Genomic DNA, 21,096 nt, shown 5'->3' on the forward strand with positions numbered 1-21,096 from the left:
ACATTCACTGTGTCTACGTGTGTTTTATTAGTTATACCGTTTATTAACTGCATATACAGCACATTCACAAGGACCGTTTTGGTGAGACATCTAATGAATAACTTCAAGTTCTTTGAAAGCCTCCACACAGGCTTGGTCCACCTTGAACAATGTTTTCATTTATGTTGTCTGATTAGACCTTTGAATAGACTGACATGTCCACCCCATCCTCCTTTGTATCACTTGAATGTACATACATTAATCGGGTCAGTAATCCAAAATGATATTTTAAAAAGGCAATGATCAGAGTACTGTTTATTAAGAAAACATTTCAAAAATAATTCATACAATGCATCATGTAAGGATTCCTCACAAATGATCTAACTTATGATCAAGACATTTGTCTTCATTGAGACAGAAAATTTGCATCTGTATCAATAATGTTACTTGGTGATTTTTCAAAATAAACGCAGAAACATTTTACAACTCCAGTAACTCAAAAAGCCAAAACAAAACATGAAGATCAGATATAATCTCACAGAGGAGCTTACAATAGATAGATGGTGAAGTGTTCATGATCATACTGGCTCACATTCAAAGCTCTTCTTAACTTCCTCTGCTTTAATTATGAAGACAATACTGTAATACTTACAGAATATTATTGCTGCTCTCCTTAGAATCCATAACATGAGTACTATGTTCATAAAAGTCATGTCACACTGAATTAAAGTACCATTTCCCTTTGTCAAAACTTTAAGCAGCACAGCTGGCAGTATTTCTATTTATCATGCCACTTGTATATAAACTATGATTGCACTTATGGAGTCCAGGTGACTTTTATAGGCTTGAATGTCCACGCGTCAGGGTGACCCATGTGCATCAGGTCTTTGTATGGGGAAGTGCTCCACTTAAAGGGTGGCAGCTGGTCCCATGTTGGCCCACTTACTGCCATCATAGCATAGTCAGAAAGCATCCTGTAGGACGTCATCTGCACAGGAACAAACACAATGCATCAGATTTAGCAAACATCTCCTTCACCTGCAAGTCACATAGAACACATAAAATAGATTTGGGGGCATGATGGGTAAAGGTCTGGGCACAGAGATGTGTGATGGAAAGATATTAAATCAGAAAAATAAACACCTTCATGTCTGTTCCTCCATGTTGTCTCTGTCTTAAGGCGCCAAACGGATATGTTCCATTAGCTGGGTTCAGGTCTGAACGGGCTGAGATAGCATTCTCTCCATTCGCAGGTGGATCGCAGCCTTTACACTTGGACAGTGGGTCTTCTTTGAAGTTATTGTACCTGAAGAGAGACACATGCATGTCACAAATGAAATTACAGTGAGTTTAAAATATAAAATACAACATTAAAGTTTGTATTATGCCCATCTATCCAGCTTATGATGGAAATGTCCACCACCAAACCTGGGCAACACCTCACCTCATGAGGCGGATCATTGAGTCCTCATCTGTGACAAACGTCTGGTTTCTCTTGAATATCTGAGCCCGAGGATTCTGGTCTAGAGAGAACCATGGGCCAAACTTTTCGACCAGCTCATTGCAGCCGCTGGCATTGAATATTTTCTCGTAGTATCTGAATACGAGCACATATGAACAAAAGATACATAAACCAATTAGACAATAATTAGAACAAATGTAACCTAGAGTATACGTTAACATTCAGTCCAGACTGGAGACTTACGGTATGTTGTAACTTGCCCAGTACCCTTTCTTCATCAGTTCCTGAGTTTTATCAGAGTAAACAATGAGTCCCCTGCAGAGTTAACACATAAGAAAAGCTTAGTTTAAGTGGCATGTTAGAAATCATAAATATAATTAGTGAAATAATCTTTGTTTAAAGATTGGATGTAAAGTCTTACGGAATCTGCTCCAGCACAACAAAGAGCTTCTCTTCAATATCAGTCTTCCCTGGAGTGAAGTGGTTATAGTCTACAATCATCCACTGGTTGTTATACCTAAAAACACACACAGACACAAACAGTCCACACTGAGCACACAACCTTTAACCTCCCAGTGTTTTATTTTCATTTTTTCATTTACTGTGCGTATCCCTGAAGTAGCTTTATAACCCCATTACAACTATATGACCCAACTGACTTTCCATGTCACTGGTGGTTATGCAGTAAATGGCCTTTTTTCTGCTTCCTTCGCAACTATCAGTCCACATGATGGTCTAAGGTCACGCTTAATCTTAGCTAGCTTGCCATCAACGGGAATTGTGACCACAGGCCAAAAAGCAGCAGCTGCTCAGGAGATTACATCAGGACAAGGTGGTGATAGCGTTGGCTAAAAAGTCTAACAGCCAGGTTCCCCCTGGAGTGTAAAACTCACGTTCCACTGTTGTACTTGCTGAATATCTCGGCCCACTCTTGGCCAGAAGCAGCCAGTCGATTAGCCACAATGTTCCTCAGCCATTCCAGGACTGTTTCTGTGGGCTGAACAAACCTCCAGAGTGCATCGTTACTGTTGCCGATGGTGGTTTCCAAAGTAACCTGGAGACACAATGTAGAGTAAAAACAAAGAGCTGCATCATCTAAAATACTGCAGTTTATTCTTAACACCCAGCTCGATTGTGCCAAGTACAAGGAGTTCTCCTCACCAAGCCACTGCTTAGGATATAAAAGTCATCTCCAGAGAAGATGGATCCAGGATAAGATGAGAATGCCTGCGTTCCTCCAGGAAGAGGATCATTGTCTGAAAAATAGTAAGTGCATACTAATCTGTATTCACATCATAGACGGCCCAAAAGAAGTCAAGAATTTGGTTCTTTTGGAAAGAGCCAAACTAGCTGTGTCCCCCTGTTCCCAGTCTTTATGCTGAGATAAGACAAGCAACTGCTGGCTGTAGCTTCATACTTACGGTGCAGAATCAGGAGTGGTATTGATGTTCTCATCTAAGTCTCATCAAATAAGCAAAAAGGATATTTCCACGAAGAACATGTCTTTAATGTGAATACCGAGGGACTCTAGAATGGGAGCAGTGATGAGCAGGATGCACACTTGCATCAATAAACTACCTGAAGGAGAAACTTTGAAGGCAAAGTTGTATTTCTTCATGATGCGCAGCATGGACTGGTAGGTGTTCCAGGTGTCATGTGACACCAGCAGGTCCCTATTGTCTGGCAACAGCTTAATAAGAGCAGAACAGGATCCGGATCCAAGAGGTTGAGTTTGGCTGGACTTGTTCAGAGCGGATTCCAAATCCTCCAGATCTCCGCCCAGTTGGAAAAGTCTAGTTGGACAGAGCAGCAGTGGAGGATGTGAGACAACAGCCAGGAACAAAGGTTATGATCTCAGGAACTGTGAATAAACATGTTTGATTAAGAGCAGATGGAGAAAACCACTTACAAGAAGCCAAATGGGTTGAAGGAGAATGACCCTACTGGGAACGACAGCTCATCATTGTAGCTGTCCTCCAGACCTTTCAGCTGCAGCAGTACCAGACGCACCTGACAGGCAGAAACAGACAGCGATACATCTTATTTCTAAACTTAACTAAACATTTCTGCATCCATGCAAGGAATTTTATTCATCCTACAAACGCTCTTTAAGCACCTGATACCAGTAAGGTGAACTTGGCTGCTTCTGTATTTGCTCCTGAACCCACTGCAGATTAGTTGCGATGAAAGCCTTAAGACGCTCGCAGTAGCCAGATTCAGACGTGAAGGGCCCACAGTAACCCATCAGAGTGTTCATCCAGTGCTTATAGATGAGCTGTAACAGACATACACAAAGTCTTTACGTTACATTAAACGTCAAGTAAGTGAATAAAGGATTCTGATTCTTCGGTAAGTCCAGCTCAAACTGACCTGAGATGTGAGCGCAGCCTCCACTGCACCGGCAGCGTAAGCCTGGATACTGTCATTGTACCGACTGCTGGTAGTGACCTCCAAGAAAGACCAGCTGAAAAGAGAGGACACGTGAACAAACGAGAAAAGATGAAACATACTATCATACAGATAGTAGTATGCACGCTTGGACGCTCAAAATATATAATGAATAACTGCCTGTACTGTTGGCGAGGAGGTGATAGCAGGCATAGGATTTACAAACAGTCGTTCAGAAACAGATGTAATCCTCCTGTAAGTGTCTCATCTGAGGACCATTCTCAGTCTTTGGGTCACAGTTTGTTACGTATTCTTCAGCTTCCTCTTTGTCAAATTAGACATATTCAGTAGTCTGTGAGATATCCTGGTGCACAGATAAAGAACGATGCTTAATGACTTTTGTCTCTCATTTATTCTAATGACATGAATTCATATGTATTTTATTTGATCTACTGATGCATTAATTGGGTTTTTCTACCACTCTTCTGGCTATCTCCACCTTTCCTGTTACGTGACTCCATGCTATGTGTAGAAATGCAAAATACATTAGATTAGACGTTACAGCTGAAACGTTTGGGTCAATTTTGTTAATCATTAAATTAAGATGGTTTGGCTAATCAAGCGATCAAAACGGCAATCACTTCCTGGTTGCAGCTTGTGAAGTGCGATGATTGGTTGTTTAACTCACTATTATAACTTTGTAAATTAAATACGTTTGGGCTACTCGGACACTTTATCAGCGGAATCAACTGATATGTTCAGTGTTATGCTTAAGAATAATAAAGTAATTATGAAAATATAATGAAAACAATCGTTAGCCGAAACCTTAACTTTAATCAGTTTTAGCAAATCTTTTCGCCTGCCTCATTAACCAAACAGCACAGCTGGCAGAGGTAACCATGCAGCCCAAGAAGAAAGATTTTTAATGTTTTGACCAGCAGCAAAGCCACAAGCTAAACAGTCCCTCCAGTTAAAACCTGCAGTCAGCTCACCCAGACGTTTTAATGTCATCAGTGAAGTTCGCCCAAGCTACAAAATCTTCTCGGTATCCCTCGAGCACAGAAAGCTTTCCGGTTTGTTTGTCAATAACAGCGGTTCGTATTTCAGCTCGAACAGACGCACACATAAAACATAAAGTGGATAAAACTGCTAAAACATTGAAAATCGTTGAAAAACCAACGGCGAACGTCCTGGTCGGCCTGTACGCCATGTTTACATGAACAAGTCACATGACGCTGCGGCGACAGGTCACTTGACACGGATGGTATTTTCAAAATAAAAGACTACCTTCGTTTCTTGCATTATGTAGTTAAGTCACTTAGACAAACATTCAAAACACGACACATCAAACACACAGCTTTTAAACAATGACATCAAATTTTATATAAAAACCAGTCATCTTTCTTTGATCTTCCATTCTATACAAAATGTGTCATGTAAGAAATCCAGAGGTTCTCAAAGTTCCACAAAATTCCTTCTTCACATGTCGCTCAGGTCCTCATTTTGTTCACAGCTCCATTCATACTGAAAACACAGGAGCACTGATCAGAGACAACAGCGTTTGGGGAGCTCAGTCTTCCACAACCCCGTCAGTTTCCATCGTGTCCAGAATTCCCTCCAACACCTCGGACTTTCGCTGCTTCTTGGCGGCCACTGACATGGAGAATAAATAACACATTAATAAACAGCGCAGTTGTTATCATTTGTGCATATTTCTGAGAACAAAGGATCGTGAATTTACCATGAAAGTGCTCCGCTGTTTTCCGTCTCAGTGTCTCTACTGTTTCCTCAGCATCAGCCCACTCCAGCACGAGGCGTCTCCCGTACAGATGGGTGCTGTGACACAGTGCAGCAAATGCTTTCTATAGAGGGAACAGGGGCATAGTGTTTATGATCATCATCGTGTACACTTTAATGTTGCACTAAGAGACAGTAAATGTCACAAACACACGAACCTTAGCGTCCTGTTTGGTGAGGAAGTCAATAAAGCCAAATCCTCTATGATTCCCTGAACCAGCGGCTTTCTTTGGGAGACGGACTGTTTTCAGCTCTCCAAATGTACTGAAAGGACGGAGGGAAGAAACCATAGTATTAAATTATGTCACTCGCTAACTTGTGAATAAAAACAGCTGTGTGTGTTCATGATGGCTACCAGAAGAGTTCCCGAATTTCTCTGACAGTGGCCTGGAAGGGGATGTTGCGCACAAGGATTTTGGATCCTGTCTGTTTCTTCTCAGCTTGCTTCTTCTTGCGTGACGCCTCAGTAGTCCTGATCACAGGGGACAAGCACTGAATTAGTAACACAAACAAAGCTAAATTCTGTCTCAAAAACGCTCACAGTCTTTACCAGTAAGTGATATTTTCATGGGCATTTCAGCCGAGTCAGCATGTTATACTGTAACTGTGACGCTTGATGTTCACACAGATGACTGAAGCCATTATGTCCTAGTTTACTACTGAACACTTAACCTTTCATACACTTGTAATTTCACTACATTAATAAAGATGACAGGCACTTCTTTGCAAAATGAATTAATGAGCCACCACCTTTTAACGCACGTCTTACCTTGTGGCTCTCTCAGAAATCTTCAGCTCTAACTTGTGATCATCCACAGTACAGTGCTGGTGGAGGGTTGAGATGAGGAACACACGTCAGTCAGGAAGCAGAGAAAAGCTGGGAGAGTTTCACAGAGGACAAAGGGACGATACCTGGAGCTGCCTCAGGGCTTTCTGCGCTGCCTCTGCTGTCTGATAGTGGACGAAACCGTAGCCCATGGACAACAGCTTGCCTGGAAATCAAACCAACATTGTAAAGTGGCTGTTTACTGATTCAGAGATAAAAATAAATATATAGATAAAAATCCAGCTTTTGCAAGGCCTGAGAGACCAAAAGGACAATACAGATATTCATTACAGATGCTCATTTTAATGTTTAGTACCTGTTTTATCTTTCTTCTTGGAGATGGAGCAGGACTTGACCTTCCCACATTTGGAGAATGTCTGTAACCAATGAAGAAAACATTGTTAAACATCACCTTCTGATTAAAGTTTATTCAATATTAATGTGTAACTGAGGCTTTCATGAATTGAACTACCTCCTGTAGCTGCTCCTCCGTCGTGCTGAAATTAAGATTCTTAATGAAAAGTGTAGAACCAGATTCCTCCTCTTCCTCCTCCTCCTCTTCTTCTTCTTCCACTTCCTCTTTCTTCTCCTCTTTCACTGCTTCCTTCTTTTCTAATACTTGGTATGACAGAACCAAACGATATTCTGATTATTCAAGGAACTCTTTCATGTCTAAAAAACTGCCAAACTTGAGAAAGATTGTTAAGTTGATGCATTTGAGGGATTTTACCTGGTTCTGGTTTGGCCGCCACAAACACGCCCACAGGTGCCCACTCCAGATACAGCGGGACATGCTGAAACTAGAGTGTTTTACAGACAAGAAGAAGTCTTTAAAGCCCGTCTCCTCAAACATACGCTGCACGTGCAGGTTTTGCTGGTAAGAAGCTGTACACACCTTGCTGTACGCCAGCCGAGTGAAGGCTCGCTTTGCCTCGGTTGGCTCAAGGAACTCGATGATGGCGGTGAGTCCTGAGGGCGGCAGCAGCACTCGGCCCAAAGAGCCATGAGGTGAGAAGAGCTCCTCCAGCTCTGACACCGTCACTCCAGCTGGAAGGTTTTTCACCAGGATCACAGTCGTGCTCCTCGCCGCTGCCGCCTGTACTCCAGAGGGGAAGTTTACATGTTTACAAGCATGGGAAATCATTTCTAGTCCATTTAACAAGAAGCAAAAAGGAGTTTGTTTTAATCATACCTGACTAAAGGAGTCCAGACTGACAGCGTTGTCGAGTAGAAACTGTCGGGTCTCCTGAACAATCTGCGTCTCACCCAGAGCCATCCTCACTGCAACGCTTCCCTTCGACTCCTGCGGAGAAGTTTAAAGACACTTTAAAAGCCCAAACAAACGGCTCAGTGGACTTAATGCATTCATAAGCTGACATGGCTGCAACACTTTAAAAAGGACACATTCAAACAGACACCCTCTTCTTCATTTGCTGCGTGGGCTCAGTGTGGGTGCCAAAGCAGAGAGCCACGGCAAAAAGTGTTACTCACGTGGTCCAGGACTTGGCTTTTTGTGGTGTTGTATTTTTCAGCAATGGCATCTGCCACTGCACTCGTGCCCACAAACAGGGTGTTCCAGTTGTGGGAGCTAAAACACAGTGAATGAGAGGGATGAGGGGAGGGTCGTGTAACTGAACACAAAAATAACGCTATTCTTCAATTCAGTCTTCTTCATGAGAAACAAATAAGCTGAGGGTTAACGTGATCATACACACCTGGAACTTGAAGCTTTACTTTTAGCATCTTTTTGCCGTTTGTAAGAGGAAGAGCCGGGACCACCAGCATCTGAGGAGTCGCCCTTTTCCTTCTTCACCGTGGAGGGAAGCAGGTGAAGCATCCTGCCCTGAAAGCACCAGAGAATGAGATGTTTCTAACCAGCCTCTGAAAACCAAGCTGCACGACTAAATCCTGAATCTATCAGCTCCTGTTTGTGTGGCATACAGAGACGGCAATCCAGTACCTGAAATATATGCCCGTCCAGCTGAGCCAGAGCTGTCACAGCATTCTCTGGTATCATGTAGGTAATGAAAGCGAATCCTTTCGGTTTCTTGGTCAGACCGTCAATAGGGAAGTGAACCTCAGATAAAGGACCTGCAAAGATTGTAAAATTATTATAAACTCCAAACAGGATCTATTTTCTTTGCAGGTGCAGTTTTCTTTATTCACCATGTTTAGAAAAAAGCTCTTTGAGCTCTTCCTCTGTGCAGGTGTAAGGAAGGTTCCTGATGAAGAGTCGACCTGACTCCGCAACATCTTCCTCCTCCTCGTCCTCCTTGAGCTTCCTGATGAAGTTTCTGTCAATTTCTTTGTCCTGCCTGTCTCTCTTGCTCTTACCCCCAGAGCCATCGACACGGAAGACCTCGATGTAACGTCCTCCTGAAAACACAGGTGGTCAGCGTTAGCCAGGAGACCCGACCACACACGTCGGGGTGGGTGATTAAGATAAAACATAAGAAACATAAAATAAAATGTAGCTAAAGAGAAGGCAAAAGAGTCCAAGGTGAAAGGTCTTCACTTGTCTCACCAATAGTCCAAAAACACTGAGTTTATTAAAATGTAATACCAAGATAAGACAAATTTTCACACTTGGGAACCTGAAACAATCAAATGTTTTGAATTTCTGCTTGAAAATAGATTTAAACAATATAAAAACAGTTGCAGATTAGTTTTCCATCGATCAATCACAGCAGCAATGTAAGATCATTTTACCACTGCACCCGGTCACACACCTAACATGCACAAAAATAATAACGAGATATAATACTTCTCACCGATGTAGTCTTTATTCTTCTTCAAGGCCTTTTCCACCTGTTCCTCAGAGTGCAAGTCCACATATACATAACCTGAAAGACACACAAAAGACACCTGTGCTGATACACGGGCCTGTACACAGTCAACACACATACAGGCAGCTGTCTACCTGCCACATAGATGTTATACAGTATAATAAACCTAGAAAATATTGTCTGCATACGTTACACAGAGAAAACTTCTGAACTACATTAAAATACTTTCTATAACAGAAAAACAGACCTGTTCTGTTTCCGCTTTCGTTCTTTCCAATCCTGATTGCTGCAGGCTTCAGCGGGGTCATGAACTCCCGAATTTGTTGCTATTGGTGTCACACATAAAACAAATGTTGGCGTCACAGATGCATGAAACACACAGAATGCTTTTAAAGTGGAAGATCTCACTGCGCCTCTGGACTCTTGTTCACTCACCTCTTTCACGCTGAACGGGGCGCCTCGCAGCTTCACCGTGAACTCTGTCGCTGGCTCCATCTGCAACGAACACACGTGGGTGTAAACCTGTGCAAGCTGAAAACAAAGCGAACAGTAATGCTTGACGTGCAGATTCGGTTGGACAGTCACCTCTTGTTTGCCAGTTTTCTTCGCTTTGCTCGGCTTCTTGCCCTCAGAGGAAACTGAGGTTTTGGTCTTTGAGGTGTTTTCTCTGTCACCGCTCTCATAGGCGCTGTCTGTGTGCTGCACAGGAGCACGGCCCTCATCATCACCCCCTTCACCATCATCCTCCTCCTCACTGTCCTCCATGGTGTCCTCTGTCTTCGCCACCTTTGAGCGAAGGTACTCCATGTCTGACAAGCCGGACGTCAGTGCTTCTTTAGTGGCACCTGAAAGCAACAACACGATACTTAAACCAGTCAATCATGCACACCTCATTTATACACTGCATCTCCATTTAACTGTTTTTTTCTAATTCTACTTTATTCAATTTAGAGGCTTTAAATGTACCAAAATTACAATCAGTAAGCCCCATTTATTTTAATTTGTTTGCATGAATGTTTCCCATGCATACATTTATATATTCATATGCACTATTTATATATTAATTTAGCATATTAAGGATTCCTGTAATTTACATATTGTAAATAAAGTTTTATTTCATGTTATAACCATCAGTTGTGTCCCAGTTCAGGGGCTGCAGCTTCCAGAGGACACGACCCACAAACACAGGCCCCTGAAAAGACCTGGAGGCCATCTGCTCCCCCTTAAATGAGACTGTGAAGTCAGATATAGTGCAAATACGAGCTGTAAAATGGGGAAAGTCTCATGACTTTGGGTACCATGAAGAAGTTAAAGAAACACATGAAGAGTAACGAACAGATACTCTTCCTGGGTTAATGCTGAAGAAGTCTGAGGATTCAGCTCCTAACCTGTGACACAGTTTTTTGTTTACCTGCACTAAGTAGGGACCACCATTACCAACCTTCATCATCGTCTTCATATTCATCTTGCTCTTCTTCCTCGTCCTCACCCTCTGACTGGTCTGAATCAAAGTTGAGGTAATCGTCTGAAGCAAGCTTCTTCTTGCTCTTGTTCTTGGCGTCAGGATCGGCCGTTTGCTGCGTGCTGTCATTCGCCCACGTCGGTGCTTGGCTTCGATTCTGATGTACTGACAGAAACTCCTTGAATCCCTGATCCTCTTCCAGCTGACAAACACAGCGAGTGGACGCACAAATGAATGAAATGTCACAAAAACAAAACGGAGACAACACACTACAATTATTAGACTGTTCTGGGCCGATGCAGGATACTCAGTGATGAAGTTAGATCAAGTGCCACAAAAAAATTAACTCTGTGTTTCCTTAAATCACTAAACCATTGCAGGTGTATTCAGATCAGACAATGTTGAATTAAATACACTATTGCTGAAGTATTTAACAAATGAATTACCAAAGAAGATGATGAATCTGATCTGATTCCCTCAGACACAGCTGTCTCAACACCGTGCTATGTGCACATTTCGGTTTCTACCAAAAAAGTATTGAGGTTTTTTTTTATCCATGTTCAGATTTTACACATTATACACATTTACTCACATTTCCAAGTGCGCTCTTGGCTTCCTTTTTCTGTTTCTTTTTCTAAGGACAGAAGCGACAGTCATGTAAAACCACATTATTCTAATATTATCCACTGTTTGTACTAACTGAATAAACTTTGGCTACGCAGACAGAAACGTAAGATAAAGTGCTGTGATAAGTTTGTCCAAGTTACATTGTTAAAAGGATAAAGTTGGATATTAAGGATGTGAATGTAAAAATGCAGGGCATGTCACCCTTTTAACTCTGGAGATAACAAAGACTTTCATGAAATTTTCCCCAGTTCAGATACTTTACCTAAGAATAAGTATCAATACCACACAGCTTCGAGTAGAAAGCCCTGCATTCAATACAATACTTAGAAAAATATGTATTAAGTAACATTTAGTTAGTGATAATGTTCTGAATGCACAAGGAAACATTTAATCACTCAGCTTAACAGGCAAAAATGGAGATACATGGTTTTTACTGGACACAAATGGTCGTAGTCTGAGAAGTACATTCCACCACAGCAGGTTTAGAGTGTCTGCAGGTACCTTCTTGCTGTCAGTGTCCAGAGGAGCGGACGGTTTGTCCGGGCCTGAGCTCTTGGTGTGTTTGCTCCACGCTTTAGCTTTAGTGGGGTCTCCAAAGGCTTTACACAACTCCACCTGGAATAAAGGACAACCAGGTGTTCACGCGGGGTTAAAACATCGATATCACGCCTGTCCAGTGTTCAGTGGCGCCATACCGTCACTCTGGACGTGTCCACGAAGCTCTTGTTGAAATGTTTCAGAGCTCTGTTCGCGTCTTCCTCCACTTTGAAACCCACGAAGCCAAACTTGCGGAACTTGCCGTCCTTGGTAAACTTCAGAGAGCAGTCCGTCACGGTGCCAAAGGCAGCAAACATCGACCTGAACCTGTCCTCCTTCATCTGAAACAACATACATACACTTACATTTCCAGGTGGACTCAAACGAAATGATACCGTTCCTGTCTGCTGACAGCAGGCCGGGTTACTCACCCCATTTGGGAGGTTTTTAACGATGAGTCTCGACATATCTGCAGTTGTTGTAACTCCACTAATATAGCAAAAGCTTGTTTTTTACATATATGTCAACAAACGAGCGTGGACTCTCCTCTAGGTCGCCATGTTTAATAGGAGGAGCATCTTCTTCTTCTTCGTCTTCTTCTTTATCTTCCGGGTCTTTGGGTTTGCTTAACAACCGTCTTAAGTCAGTGGCGCATTACCGCCGCCTGCTGGACTGGAGTGTGGAGCAATCAATAAGCAGGAAACGAAGAAAAAGCAGGTGAAGTCTGTCTGCTAAACGTATCTTTATGCAGGTCATTAAGGGAACAGAGGCTGAGATGGACGAATCTTTCAAGTATCTGGATGTTCACCTGAATTATAAACTGGATTGGACTAATGATACAAATGCACAATATAAGAAAATCCAGACCAGACCGTAGTTACAATTCCAATTCCAATTCCAATTAGTCATTAGGCAGACGCTTTTATCCAAAGCAACGTCCATATGAATTCACACACCGATGGCACAGCACCAGGGGCAGTTTTGGGGTTCAGTATCTTGCCCAAGGATACTTCAGCATGTGGACTGCCGAGGCCAGGGATCGAACTACCGACCTCCTGATCGGTGGACGACCGCCCTCTGCTGAGGGCTCAGGTCATTTGGGTGCAGGGGCCACTCCTCAGGACCCTTTTTGACCCTGTGTTGGCTTAAATTTGTGTCCACTGTGCCCTTGTGGGTTAATCAGCCTATGTGGTCTGTAACACATTGGTAAAAACCTGCACTCTCTGACTTTCTGTGGAGCACACAGTATTTAAATCACGGATTACTTATATGGATGTTTGAACAGCATCACTGAGGAGCAAAAATGAGAAGACTGGAGTGGACCACTAAAACAGTGAAGCTGTCTCAGTTTCCAGATTTTTCTTCTCAGTTCATTTTTCTCATCACAAAGAAAAAGCTTCATTAAAACAGGTATGTTCTTCTGAGTGGCAAAGAAAAGACTCCAGCCAAAGAAAGAAATGTGTTCTGATCCCACCTCCCTCACGGCTACCGGGCCACCGCGAATTAAGCCGATTATGTGATTTGGGAATTTGAGCCAAATACTCGAGAGGAGTTCTCTACTGTAACGGAGGGTTAGAGTTAGGGTTAACCCTCAGAACACATTCTAAGCAATTTAACCTTCACTGAAATAGATATTTGATGAGATGTCACCTTTTCTTTTCTTTTTTTGAGGTACTTGTACTTTATATTTTATAATATAATAACATACATTTTTCTGAAATGGGTCATTCTGCATACTGAGTACTTTTACTTTTGGTACTTAAAGTAAATACTCATGCAAATACAAATTCTGAATTCATGACTTAGAATATTTTTACACTGTGGCTACTTGTACTAAAGTAGAAGACCTGAGTACTTCTTTCATTACTGTTCAAATAGTTACTGTCAGGCTGCCACATTAGATCTGTAACAGTAACCATGTAACTCTTCGTAAAACAACTTAAATATTAATATTAATGTTTTGGCTTTCTGGGTGATATCTTGGCCAAGTATTAATCTGTCTAATACTCTTTCCACTCCTGTAAATGCACGCACGGCTCACACTTCAATGAACGCTTTGTTCGTCAAAGCTGAAACAGAAGCCTAAATGGCATAAAACTTTCTCACTGACGAGGAAGCATTTTTCATAAATGGATCTTTATTGAAAAATGACAAGTTGTACAAACCAAAATGTTACAAATATTAAGGTCACTTCAGTTTATGTTATCAGTAAACTAATGAGATGTGTCTATGACAAGTCATCATAATTTACAGTATCATTCAATATTATGCTGGATTTTCTATCATGATCTTTTATGTTGTGTGCTGGGACATAACTCCTCATGACAAGTATGTCTGTGACATAGATATTAAAGAGCTTCACGTGCTCGAGCCCTGAGTCATGGCTCACATTTCACATAGAAGTTGCTACAGTGTTGTCCCTGCTCCATTGGCACGTCCGACCTTTCCGCTGTTGGAGGAGTGGAACTCATTCTGGATTTCAAGGAAGGTTTTGTTCTTGGTCTCAGGAATGATGCGTAAAATATACGCCGCCATTAAGGAGCAGATGACCAAGAACACGAGGAAACAGTACTGCTGCAGCCCGATCTATGCAGATAACATATAACACAAGTGAGTCTGAGTCTCTCACATAATCCTGCTTTTCCTAATTATACCTTCATACTTTTACTTAAGTAGCATTTTCAGTGCAGGACTTTGATTTAGAGTATTTTTGCTCAATTAGTACTTTTACTTAAGTATACGATCCCAAATCGTTCCTCCACCAGTGGTGATGATAAAAAGTGAAGGTGAAGATTGATCAGGTTCAGTCATTTTGGATACCTACCACAATGAAAGGGAAGAGCAGGCTGATTAAGAAGAAGCTGAACCAGTTGGCCGACCCCGCGATGGTGAACGCTGCAGGACGTGTGGTCTGTGTGAAGAGCTCAGTGGTCAAGATGTTGGTCACGCCACCTTCATGGAGCAAGGAACAACAACAGAAATAACTGTTAGCTCGAACTATCTGACTGAGGAAAGACTTCAAAGTTGCTTGTTGAGTCCGTTACCTGGTCCTAAGCCAAAACTCAGGATAAAAGCAAATACACACACCATGCTCAGGTATGGGACTACTGGGCTGGAGGTCTGAGAGAAAGACAGGGACACACCAGCAGAAGTTATATATGGCCAGATGTTTGAAATCGGATGAAACAATGGTTTGATATCTTCTATCTTTTTACAGTGTCTGGGTGTAATTACCTGAAAAGTGAGCGTCAGCGTGAATAAAATGCAGCAGATGCTCATCAGTGTGTATCCTCCTGCGATGAGAGCTTTCCTCCCCAGATATTCAATGAGCAGACCCTGTGAGGCACACAGCATGTCACAAGACCACAAAGACGCTCTGGACTTCCTCTGAATTCGACTCTGACCTTTCCAGGAATATCATCAGTTTGATGCTCCGAAATATTTTGGTTTATGTTTTACCATCATATGTCCATGAGTTATTTTATTCCTTATAAGCACAAAAATACTGTTTGGTTTGAGTTTAGTCAAATGCTTGAAGTCTTTATTGGAAAGGTCTTGATTGTTGTTTTCCATCTCTCCTTCTTTATCTTTTTTTCTGTAGCATGAAGGAGCACAATTGAATTGTAAGTAATGACACGTAAAACTCATACTTACGCATGAAAAAGCCGTGATGCATTCACAGACACCAGTGCCCACAGTCGCATATTGGATTTTGTCATTGGGAATACCAGATTGTCTGAACAAGTAACCTGAGTAGAAATAAATCTACAAGAAACATAAAGAAGAAACATAATTAGGAATAAAATGAAACAGTCATGTCTAGTGGTGCCACTGAGGAATACATTCAACCTTGTGAGAGACGGTAGAACAGAGAGTAATGGCAGACAACTGCTGTAACATCAGGTACACACAGCATTGATGCCGTTCAGCTGTTGCGCAGTGTTGAGCAGTATGATGGTGAAAAGCTGCCAGCGGAGACTGCGATCAGCAAAGAGCTCCCAGGGTTTCTTGGCCTGGAAATCTCTTGAATTACTCCTCTCCTTCTCGATGTCCCCCCATTGAGCGTCACAGCCGGCGCCGTGCAGTTGCTTCAGGGCTGCAGATAAGAAAGCACATGACACACGCCATGATTGTAGTTTTCTCCTCACACTCCACTAAACGTCTCCTCATCTCATCAGGATACGGGGTCTGTTCCCGAGGCTTATCAAAGAGTTTCCTGTGTCAAATCTGTTTAGGCTCACATAATTGCGTCCTTAACAGAGTGTGATCACATGCTTGCTCTCACATTCACCAAGACAAATTTCTTCGCCTCTGGTGATTCCACACAATGGGAGTCTTCATCCTTTTAAACTTTGCACTCATGCATGGTATCAATCTTTGCAGCCCAAGGATAAAATCACACTTCTTAGAAATCAAATTAATGCTGCAGCAGTCAGTTACCTTTCTTGCATCCCTCCACATCCCCTCTGTCAATGAGCAGGTAGCGTGGACTCTCTGGGAACCAGGGCAGGATGAGGAGCTGCAGGAAGGCCGGGATACATGTGGTGGAGAGCAGGAAGGGCCAGTACTCTTCTCTGCCCAAGAGCTCTCTGTGAAACCACACAGAGATCAAAATCATGACACCTCAATCCTGAGAACATACATTCTGAAGAAAGGTTCACATCTTCCAGCATTTACTTGAGGCCAATCACTTGTGCAGACAAGATCCCAAAGGTGAGGAAAACAGAAGTTCCCATTCCCACAGCACCACGGAGCGCAGTTGAAGCTATTTCTCCCAGATACTGAGGTTGAACACAAATGCCGATGCCTATAAAAAAAAAGGGCACGATTAAGATGATTTCACATAGAATACGAAGATGTGTTCAACTGGCATGTATTTAAATCTACCTGCATTCATTCCAGAGAGAAGACGTCCAATGATGAGTAATTCAAAAACTCCTGTGGGGTAACTCAGACCCATGAGCAGCGCAGCCATCAGTGCAAAGATATTATTGGCCAACAGTGCCCCTTTCCTGGAAAAGCAACATTACAGCTTCACAGCACAAATACAATACAGAAATATAACATACATATATTTTTTGTCCACACCTGCCCAGCTTCACAGACAGCATCCCGCCGATCGTTGCTCCTATAAATCCTCCGATGGTGTATATCGACACGATGATGGACCAAAGCAGGGTGAGACTGTCCTCTGATAAGTCTGTGTGGTAACGCTCCCTCCAGGTTTGGTTGATGAAATTCTGCACATACTGGAGATGAAAGAAGGAAAACACAACATGCACCTTCAGCAGGTGAATTAAAAACGAGTGATCTAAAATCTGTCTATTTGTCTGTCTGTGGAAATATGAGTTATGTCCGCTGTGTGTTTTTAGGCTCAGTGGTGGAATGTAAGTGAGTGAGTTACGCTGGAGTACTATACTTAAGTACCAATTTGGGGTACTTGTACTTTACTTTTCATGCCACTTTCTACTTCTTTATCTCAGATATTAGATATCTTTAAATTAGCAACTTATCTTCAGAAGAGTTTATGAAGAACTTGAGAGACATGGTACATCATAAAATATCAAACACACCTAACAGTATATACAATTTGAGTGTAAATGATCAGTTGATTAGTCAATTATGAAAAGATAACTGACGCACTGTGTCAATAACAGGTCAATCATTCATTCTGAGCGAAACGCCTGAAACGTCTTGTGATTCCAGCTTTTCACAGTTTTACAGTAACCCGTCTTAAATTAATTAAAGCTGAATGAAGCATTTAATGCACAAACCACTCAGTCAATCAATCAATGGACAAAGTAATCAGCAAGTTAATCCATAATGAAAATAATCATTAGTCTCTGAAAAATAGTTCAAAATGAGCTGCACCTCAACAAGAGTTAAATCCTGCTTTTAATGCAAAGGCCATTTTTCTGCACTGAGTACTTTTACTTTCAGTAGTTTCAGTACTTTAAGTACTTTTTACTCATTTTACTTGCATGTCTTTACTTAACCTTTCAATGCACGACTTTTACTTAGATTGAAATGTTAGTACTACCACTTGAATAAAAAGACCTGAATACTTCCTCCACCGCTGCTTAGGCTTGTAAGATGAGTACAAAAATGCTATCACACATATTGTGTATTTACGCAGTATATAGTGTTGTATTGCATAAAGACTATGCAGTTGTACTGCACAGTATTATATAATTGTTATGTTGTAGAGCATCTTTTCTGTCCCTCTGAGAACTCATTAATATTATTGCAGCAGTCCAGCGACAGGCAGCAGGGTTATTACCATCGTAGGTGCATTGATGACTGCTATGTTGTATCCATACTGAAAGCTTCCTCCGATGCACGCAGCACAAGCTGCCAGCAGAACGGTTTTGTTTGGAAACTGCAACAAAACAGAGACAAGAAGCATTGACTTAAAGGCTCATTTGCAGGCAGAAAGCTGCGTCCCACCGCTCCTACAGAGGAAACTTAGTTCATTGAAATCCACTCACCTTTATCTGCTTGGCATCTTTGATTTTTTCTTTAAGAAGCAGAGGCTCTTCTTCATCTATCCACCTCTGCATTTTGTTGCTGGTGTTTTGCTCAAAGCAGCCTGTTGCCCAGGAGCCTATATTGTTTGTCGAGTATCCCTCACGTCAAGAGTTTGCTCTCAGAGCTAAGACAAACCCACATCTGACAGGAGGATGACTTTTTAAACCGAGGATAACACAATTGCTCTGTTGTCATACAGCGACCGTGGGCGAAGAAGAAGAGAAGGGCGAATCAGTCTAATTTTCCAGCATTATCAGGATTTCACGGCGTTGTGAGTGAATCAAAATATGGTTTTATTTCCCTGAGAGGCAGAGGGAGTGAGATAAATCCAAGGCCAGGACAGTTGTTGGCCATATTGATTATAGCAAACATAAAATAGTAGAATTTTAAATGCATGTTAATTCATTGCAGGTAACAACAGGTGAGCTTTCCAAACAGCCATAAAAGAGGAGAAGAGTGAATTAAACCCTGCTGAGAGGCAAACTGACAGTGGACCAGTGCTCACCTCACTGACTGTCACTGACACAGATGTCCGATGTAAAAACGTTTGAAACATTTGAAAAAAGTTTCACATGAAATGACATTTTTAAAATATTTGGGTGTAATTTTTTCTTTGACACTGTCAGAAACCATAAACCTTAAATGTCATCATAGTGTGTAACAAGCATGTCAAATGTTTGATACAGATGTGAAAATAGTTGCATTCATACTGCCACACACACACACACACACACACACACACACACACACACACACACACACACACTGAGTAAACATTCTTTGATGTTCTTCATTCTCAGCCGAGGGAATAAGACTCTGACGAAGAAGGAGAAGAGGGTGATGGCGATTATATCCAGGATATCGTCAAAACTAAGAAGGTCAGATTGCTGTTTTGTGCCATTATGTCGCGTCCAGTACAGATGTTTAAAGCTTCAGTAATCCATCCATCCATTTTCTGTGCCGCTTATCCCTTTCGGGGTCGCGCCTATCTCGCTGTCAATGGGCGGGAGGCGGGGTACACCCTGGACCGGTCGCCAGCCGATCACAGGGCACATACACACACCATTCACACTCATACTCACACCTAGGGGCAATTTAGAGTCACCAATCAACCTAATGAGCATGTTTTTGGTCTGTGGGAGGAAGCCGGAGGAAGCCGGAGAGAACCCACGCATGCACGGGAAGAACATGCAAACTTCACACAGAAAGGCCCGACCCGGGAATCGAACCTGCGAGGCACGCGCACTACCTGCTGCCCCACCGTGCAGCCCAGCTTCAGTAATACTTTGTGTAATGCGGAAGGTGTCCGACAGATGTGAAAATAGTTGCATTCATACTGCCACACACACACACACACACACACACACACACACACACACACACACACACACACACACACACACACACACACACACACACGCTCCGCCTGCTCTATGGAAAGACGACTTCTGTCTGATATTCTTCATTTCTGCAGATAATCTTCAAGTTTAAATGACTTATTGAGTCATTCACTAATGCTTTCATAAATCCATTACAGACCATTAATAAGAACAAGTTTTGGGTTGCCAGGTTGTGGCTGGTGTTTATCCTCCTCCAGCAGGACACTTGGACTCCTCCAATGGACCTGCTGAGAAATATTAGCAAAACATCTGGGCAATAGAGCGCGTGAGTATGTGTAGCTGAAGACATGGTGGATGATTAGAATATTAGAAACCAATAATATTTAATTGATTACAATATTTACAACTGCATTATTGCCAAATAGAAAGGATTAACACTAATCAAAGGATTTTTCACCCCCAAACTTGCTCATAACAATGACTTTCAATGGATGTAAAAAGCATGAAAATGATTGATTTATTATGTACGCTCTGAAATTAATTATTAAATAGCAATAAACAACCTTTAATAAAGACTGCCTCATTAAGAAGAGGCACCACATACAGTATTTAGACTGCATTGTTTACATTTCTCTTCTTCACTTTAACTTGTCGCTTCATCATTCAACAACCATGACGTTACATAAAAAAATAAGTGTCAAACCTCAAAGAAGAAACTAGTTGATCTTGTTGCGGTTTTTTCTACCTTTGGATGTATGCACAGTGAACTAATTCACAGGGAACCGGCTGAAACGTTCAGGGCAGAGCGATGTGGAATGACACAGAAAGTACACACTTCCACTGAAGCCTTTTCACGTGTTAAATAGTGGTAAAATTAGCACAGAGGGTTTGTTTTGAACTTACCTCCTTCTTTAATCCCACAGATCCCTGATTGAAGCTCATTTTGGAAGCTGCCGTACGATGGTGTTTGAATGAGCCATGTATTAAAGATGTACCACTCCAGGCGAAGCGCTTACGTAATGCAGCCTTCCTATTGGAAGGTGCAGCATATGATCTCAATTCAGGGGGGAGGTTCATTAACTGTTTAAAGCAAATTCCTGCATGGTGCTGAGGCTTGCCCTCCGGCGGGATGCCGACCCAAATTCAGAAATAATATTGACCCTTTGTAGTCTAAACGAATAGAATGGGTGGTTTGTGTCTGAGGGACAGGCCCACAAAAAGCAGTGCGGTGGAGCAGCAGAGCAGAGAGTCGTGTTGCATTTATGGTCAAAGCTTTGGCTAAGATTAAAATTGTTTTATTGTGTGACTCAGATTTAAAGTGCAACAACTGCACCTCTGTGTAGGGAGCACACATGCATAACGGC

The 21,096-nt window shown here is 42.1% G+C and overlaps 3 protein-coding genes across 3 annotated transcripts; all 3 read right to left on the reverse strand.

Moving 5' to 3' along the window:
- Nucleotides 1-5: 5 nt before the first annotated feature.
- Nucleotides 6-5,071, reverse strand: plbd2 (phospholipase B domain containing 2). The gene is made up of 12 exons (XM_070965309.1): nucleotides 4,822-5,071; nucleotides 3,812-3,905; nucleotides 3,558-3,716; nucleotides 3,351-3,451; nucleotides 3,020-3,234; nucleotides 2,603-2,697; nucleotides 2,335-2,495; nucleotides 1,863-1,958; nucleotides 1,685-1,756; nucleotides 1,424-1,576; nucleotides 1,123-1,285; nucleotides 6-967 (listed from the first exon to the last, which is right to left on the reverse strand). Exons 1-12 carry the CDS (start codon nucleotides 5,037-5,039, stop codon nucleotides 797-799), a joined length of 1,698 nt encoding a protein of 565 aa, XP_070821410.1. The 5' UTR covers nucleotides 5,040-5,071; the 3' UTR covers nucleotides 6-796.
- Nucleotides 5,072-5,191: 120 nt separating this feature from the next.
- On the reverse strand, nucleotides 5,192-12,452 carry rbm19 (RNA binding motif protein 19). The gene is made up of 24 exons (XM_070964418.1): nucleotides 12,296-12,452; nucleotides 12,023-12,205; nucleotides 11,829-11,942; nucleotides 11,293-11,334; nucleotides 10,680-10,902; nucleotides 9,824-10,083; nucleotides 9,674-9,733; nucleotides 9,486-9,564; nucleotides 9,224-9,295; nucleotides 8,619-8,828; nucleotides 8,413-8,543; nucleotides 8,168-8,295; nucleotides 7,944-8,040; nucleotides 7,645-7,755; nucleotides 7,348-7,548; nucleotides 7,183-7,252; nucleotides 6,925-7,070; nucleotides 6,769-6,829; nucleotides 6,539-6,618; nucleotides 6,396-6,451; nucleotides 5,982-6,098; nucleotides 5,785-5,890; nucleotides 5,571-5,691; nucleotides 5,192-5,482 (listed from the first exon to the last, which is right to left on the reverse strand). Exons 1-24 carry the CDS (start codon nucleotides 12,329-12,331, stop codon nucleotides 5,400-5,402), a joined length of 2,787 nt encoding a protein of 928 aa, XP_070820519.1. The 5' UTR covers nucleotides 12,332-12,452; the 3' UTR covers nucleotides 5,192-5,399.
- A 1,671-nt stretch (nucleotides 12,453-14,123) lies between these two features.
- slc2a11b (solute carrier family 2 member 11b) lies at nucleotides 14,124-18,252 on the reverse strand. The gene is made up of 11 exons (XM_070964740.1): nucleotides 18,145-18,252; nucleotides 16,953-17,113; nucleotides 16,752-16,876; nucleotides 16,542-16,671; nucleotides 16,305-16,453; nucleotides 15,776-15,960; nucleotides 15,519-15,629; nucleotides 15,099-15,200; nucleotides 14,909-14,984; nucleotides 14,689-14,816; nucleotides 14,124-14,450 (listed from the first exon to the last, which is right to left on the reverse strand). Exons 1-11 carry the CDS (start codon nucleotides 18,145-18,147, stop codon nucleotides 14,271-14,273), a joined length of 1,350 nt encoding a protein of 449 aa, XP_070820841.1. The 5' UTR covers nucleotides 18,148-18,252; the 3' UTR covers nucleotides 14,124-14,270.
- Between the last annotated feature and the right edge of the window lie 2,844 nt (nucleotides 18,253-21,096).

This window comes from Chaetodon trifascialis, chromosome 6, assembly GCF_039877785.1.
Source record: "Chaetodon trifascialis isolate fChaTrf1 chromosome 6, fChaTrf1.hap1, whole genome shotgun sequence".
Lineage (NCBI taxonomy): Eukaryota > Metazoa > Chordata > Actinopteri > Chaetodontiformes > Chaetodontidae > Chaetodon > Chaetodon trifascialis.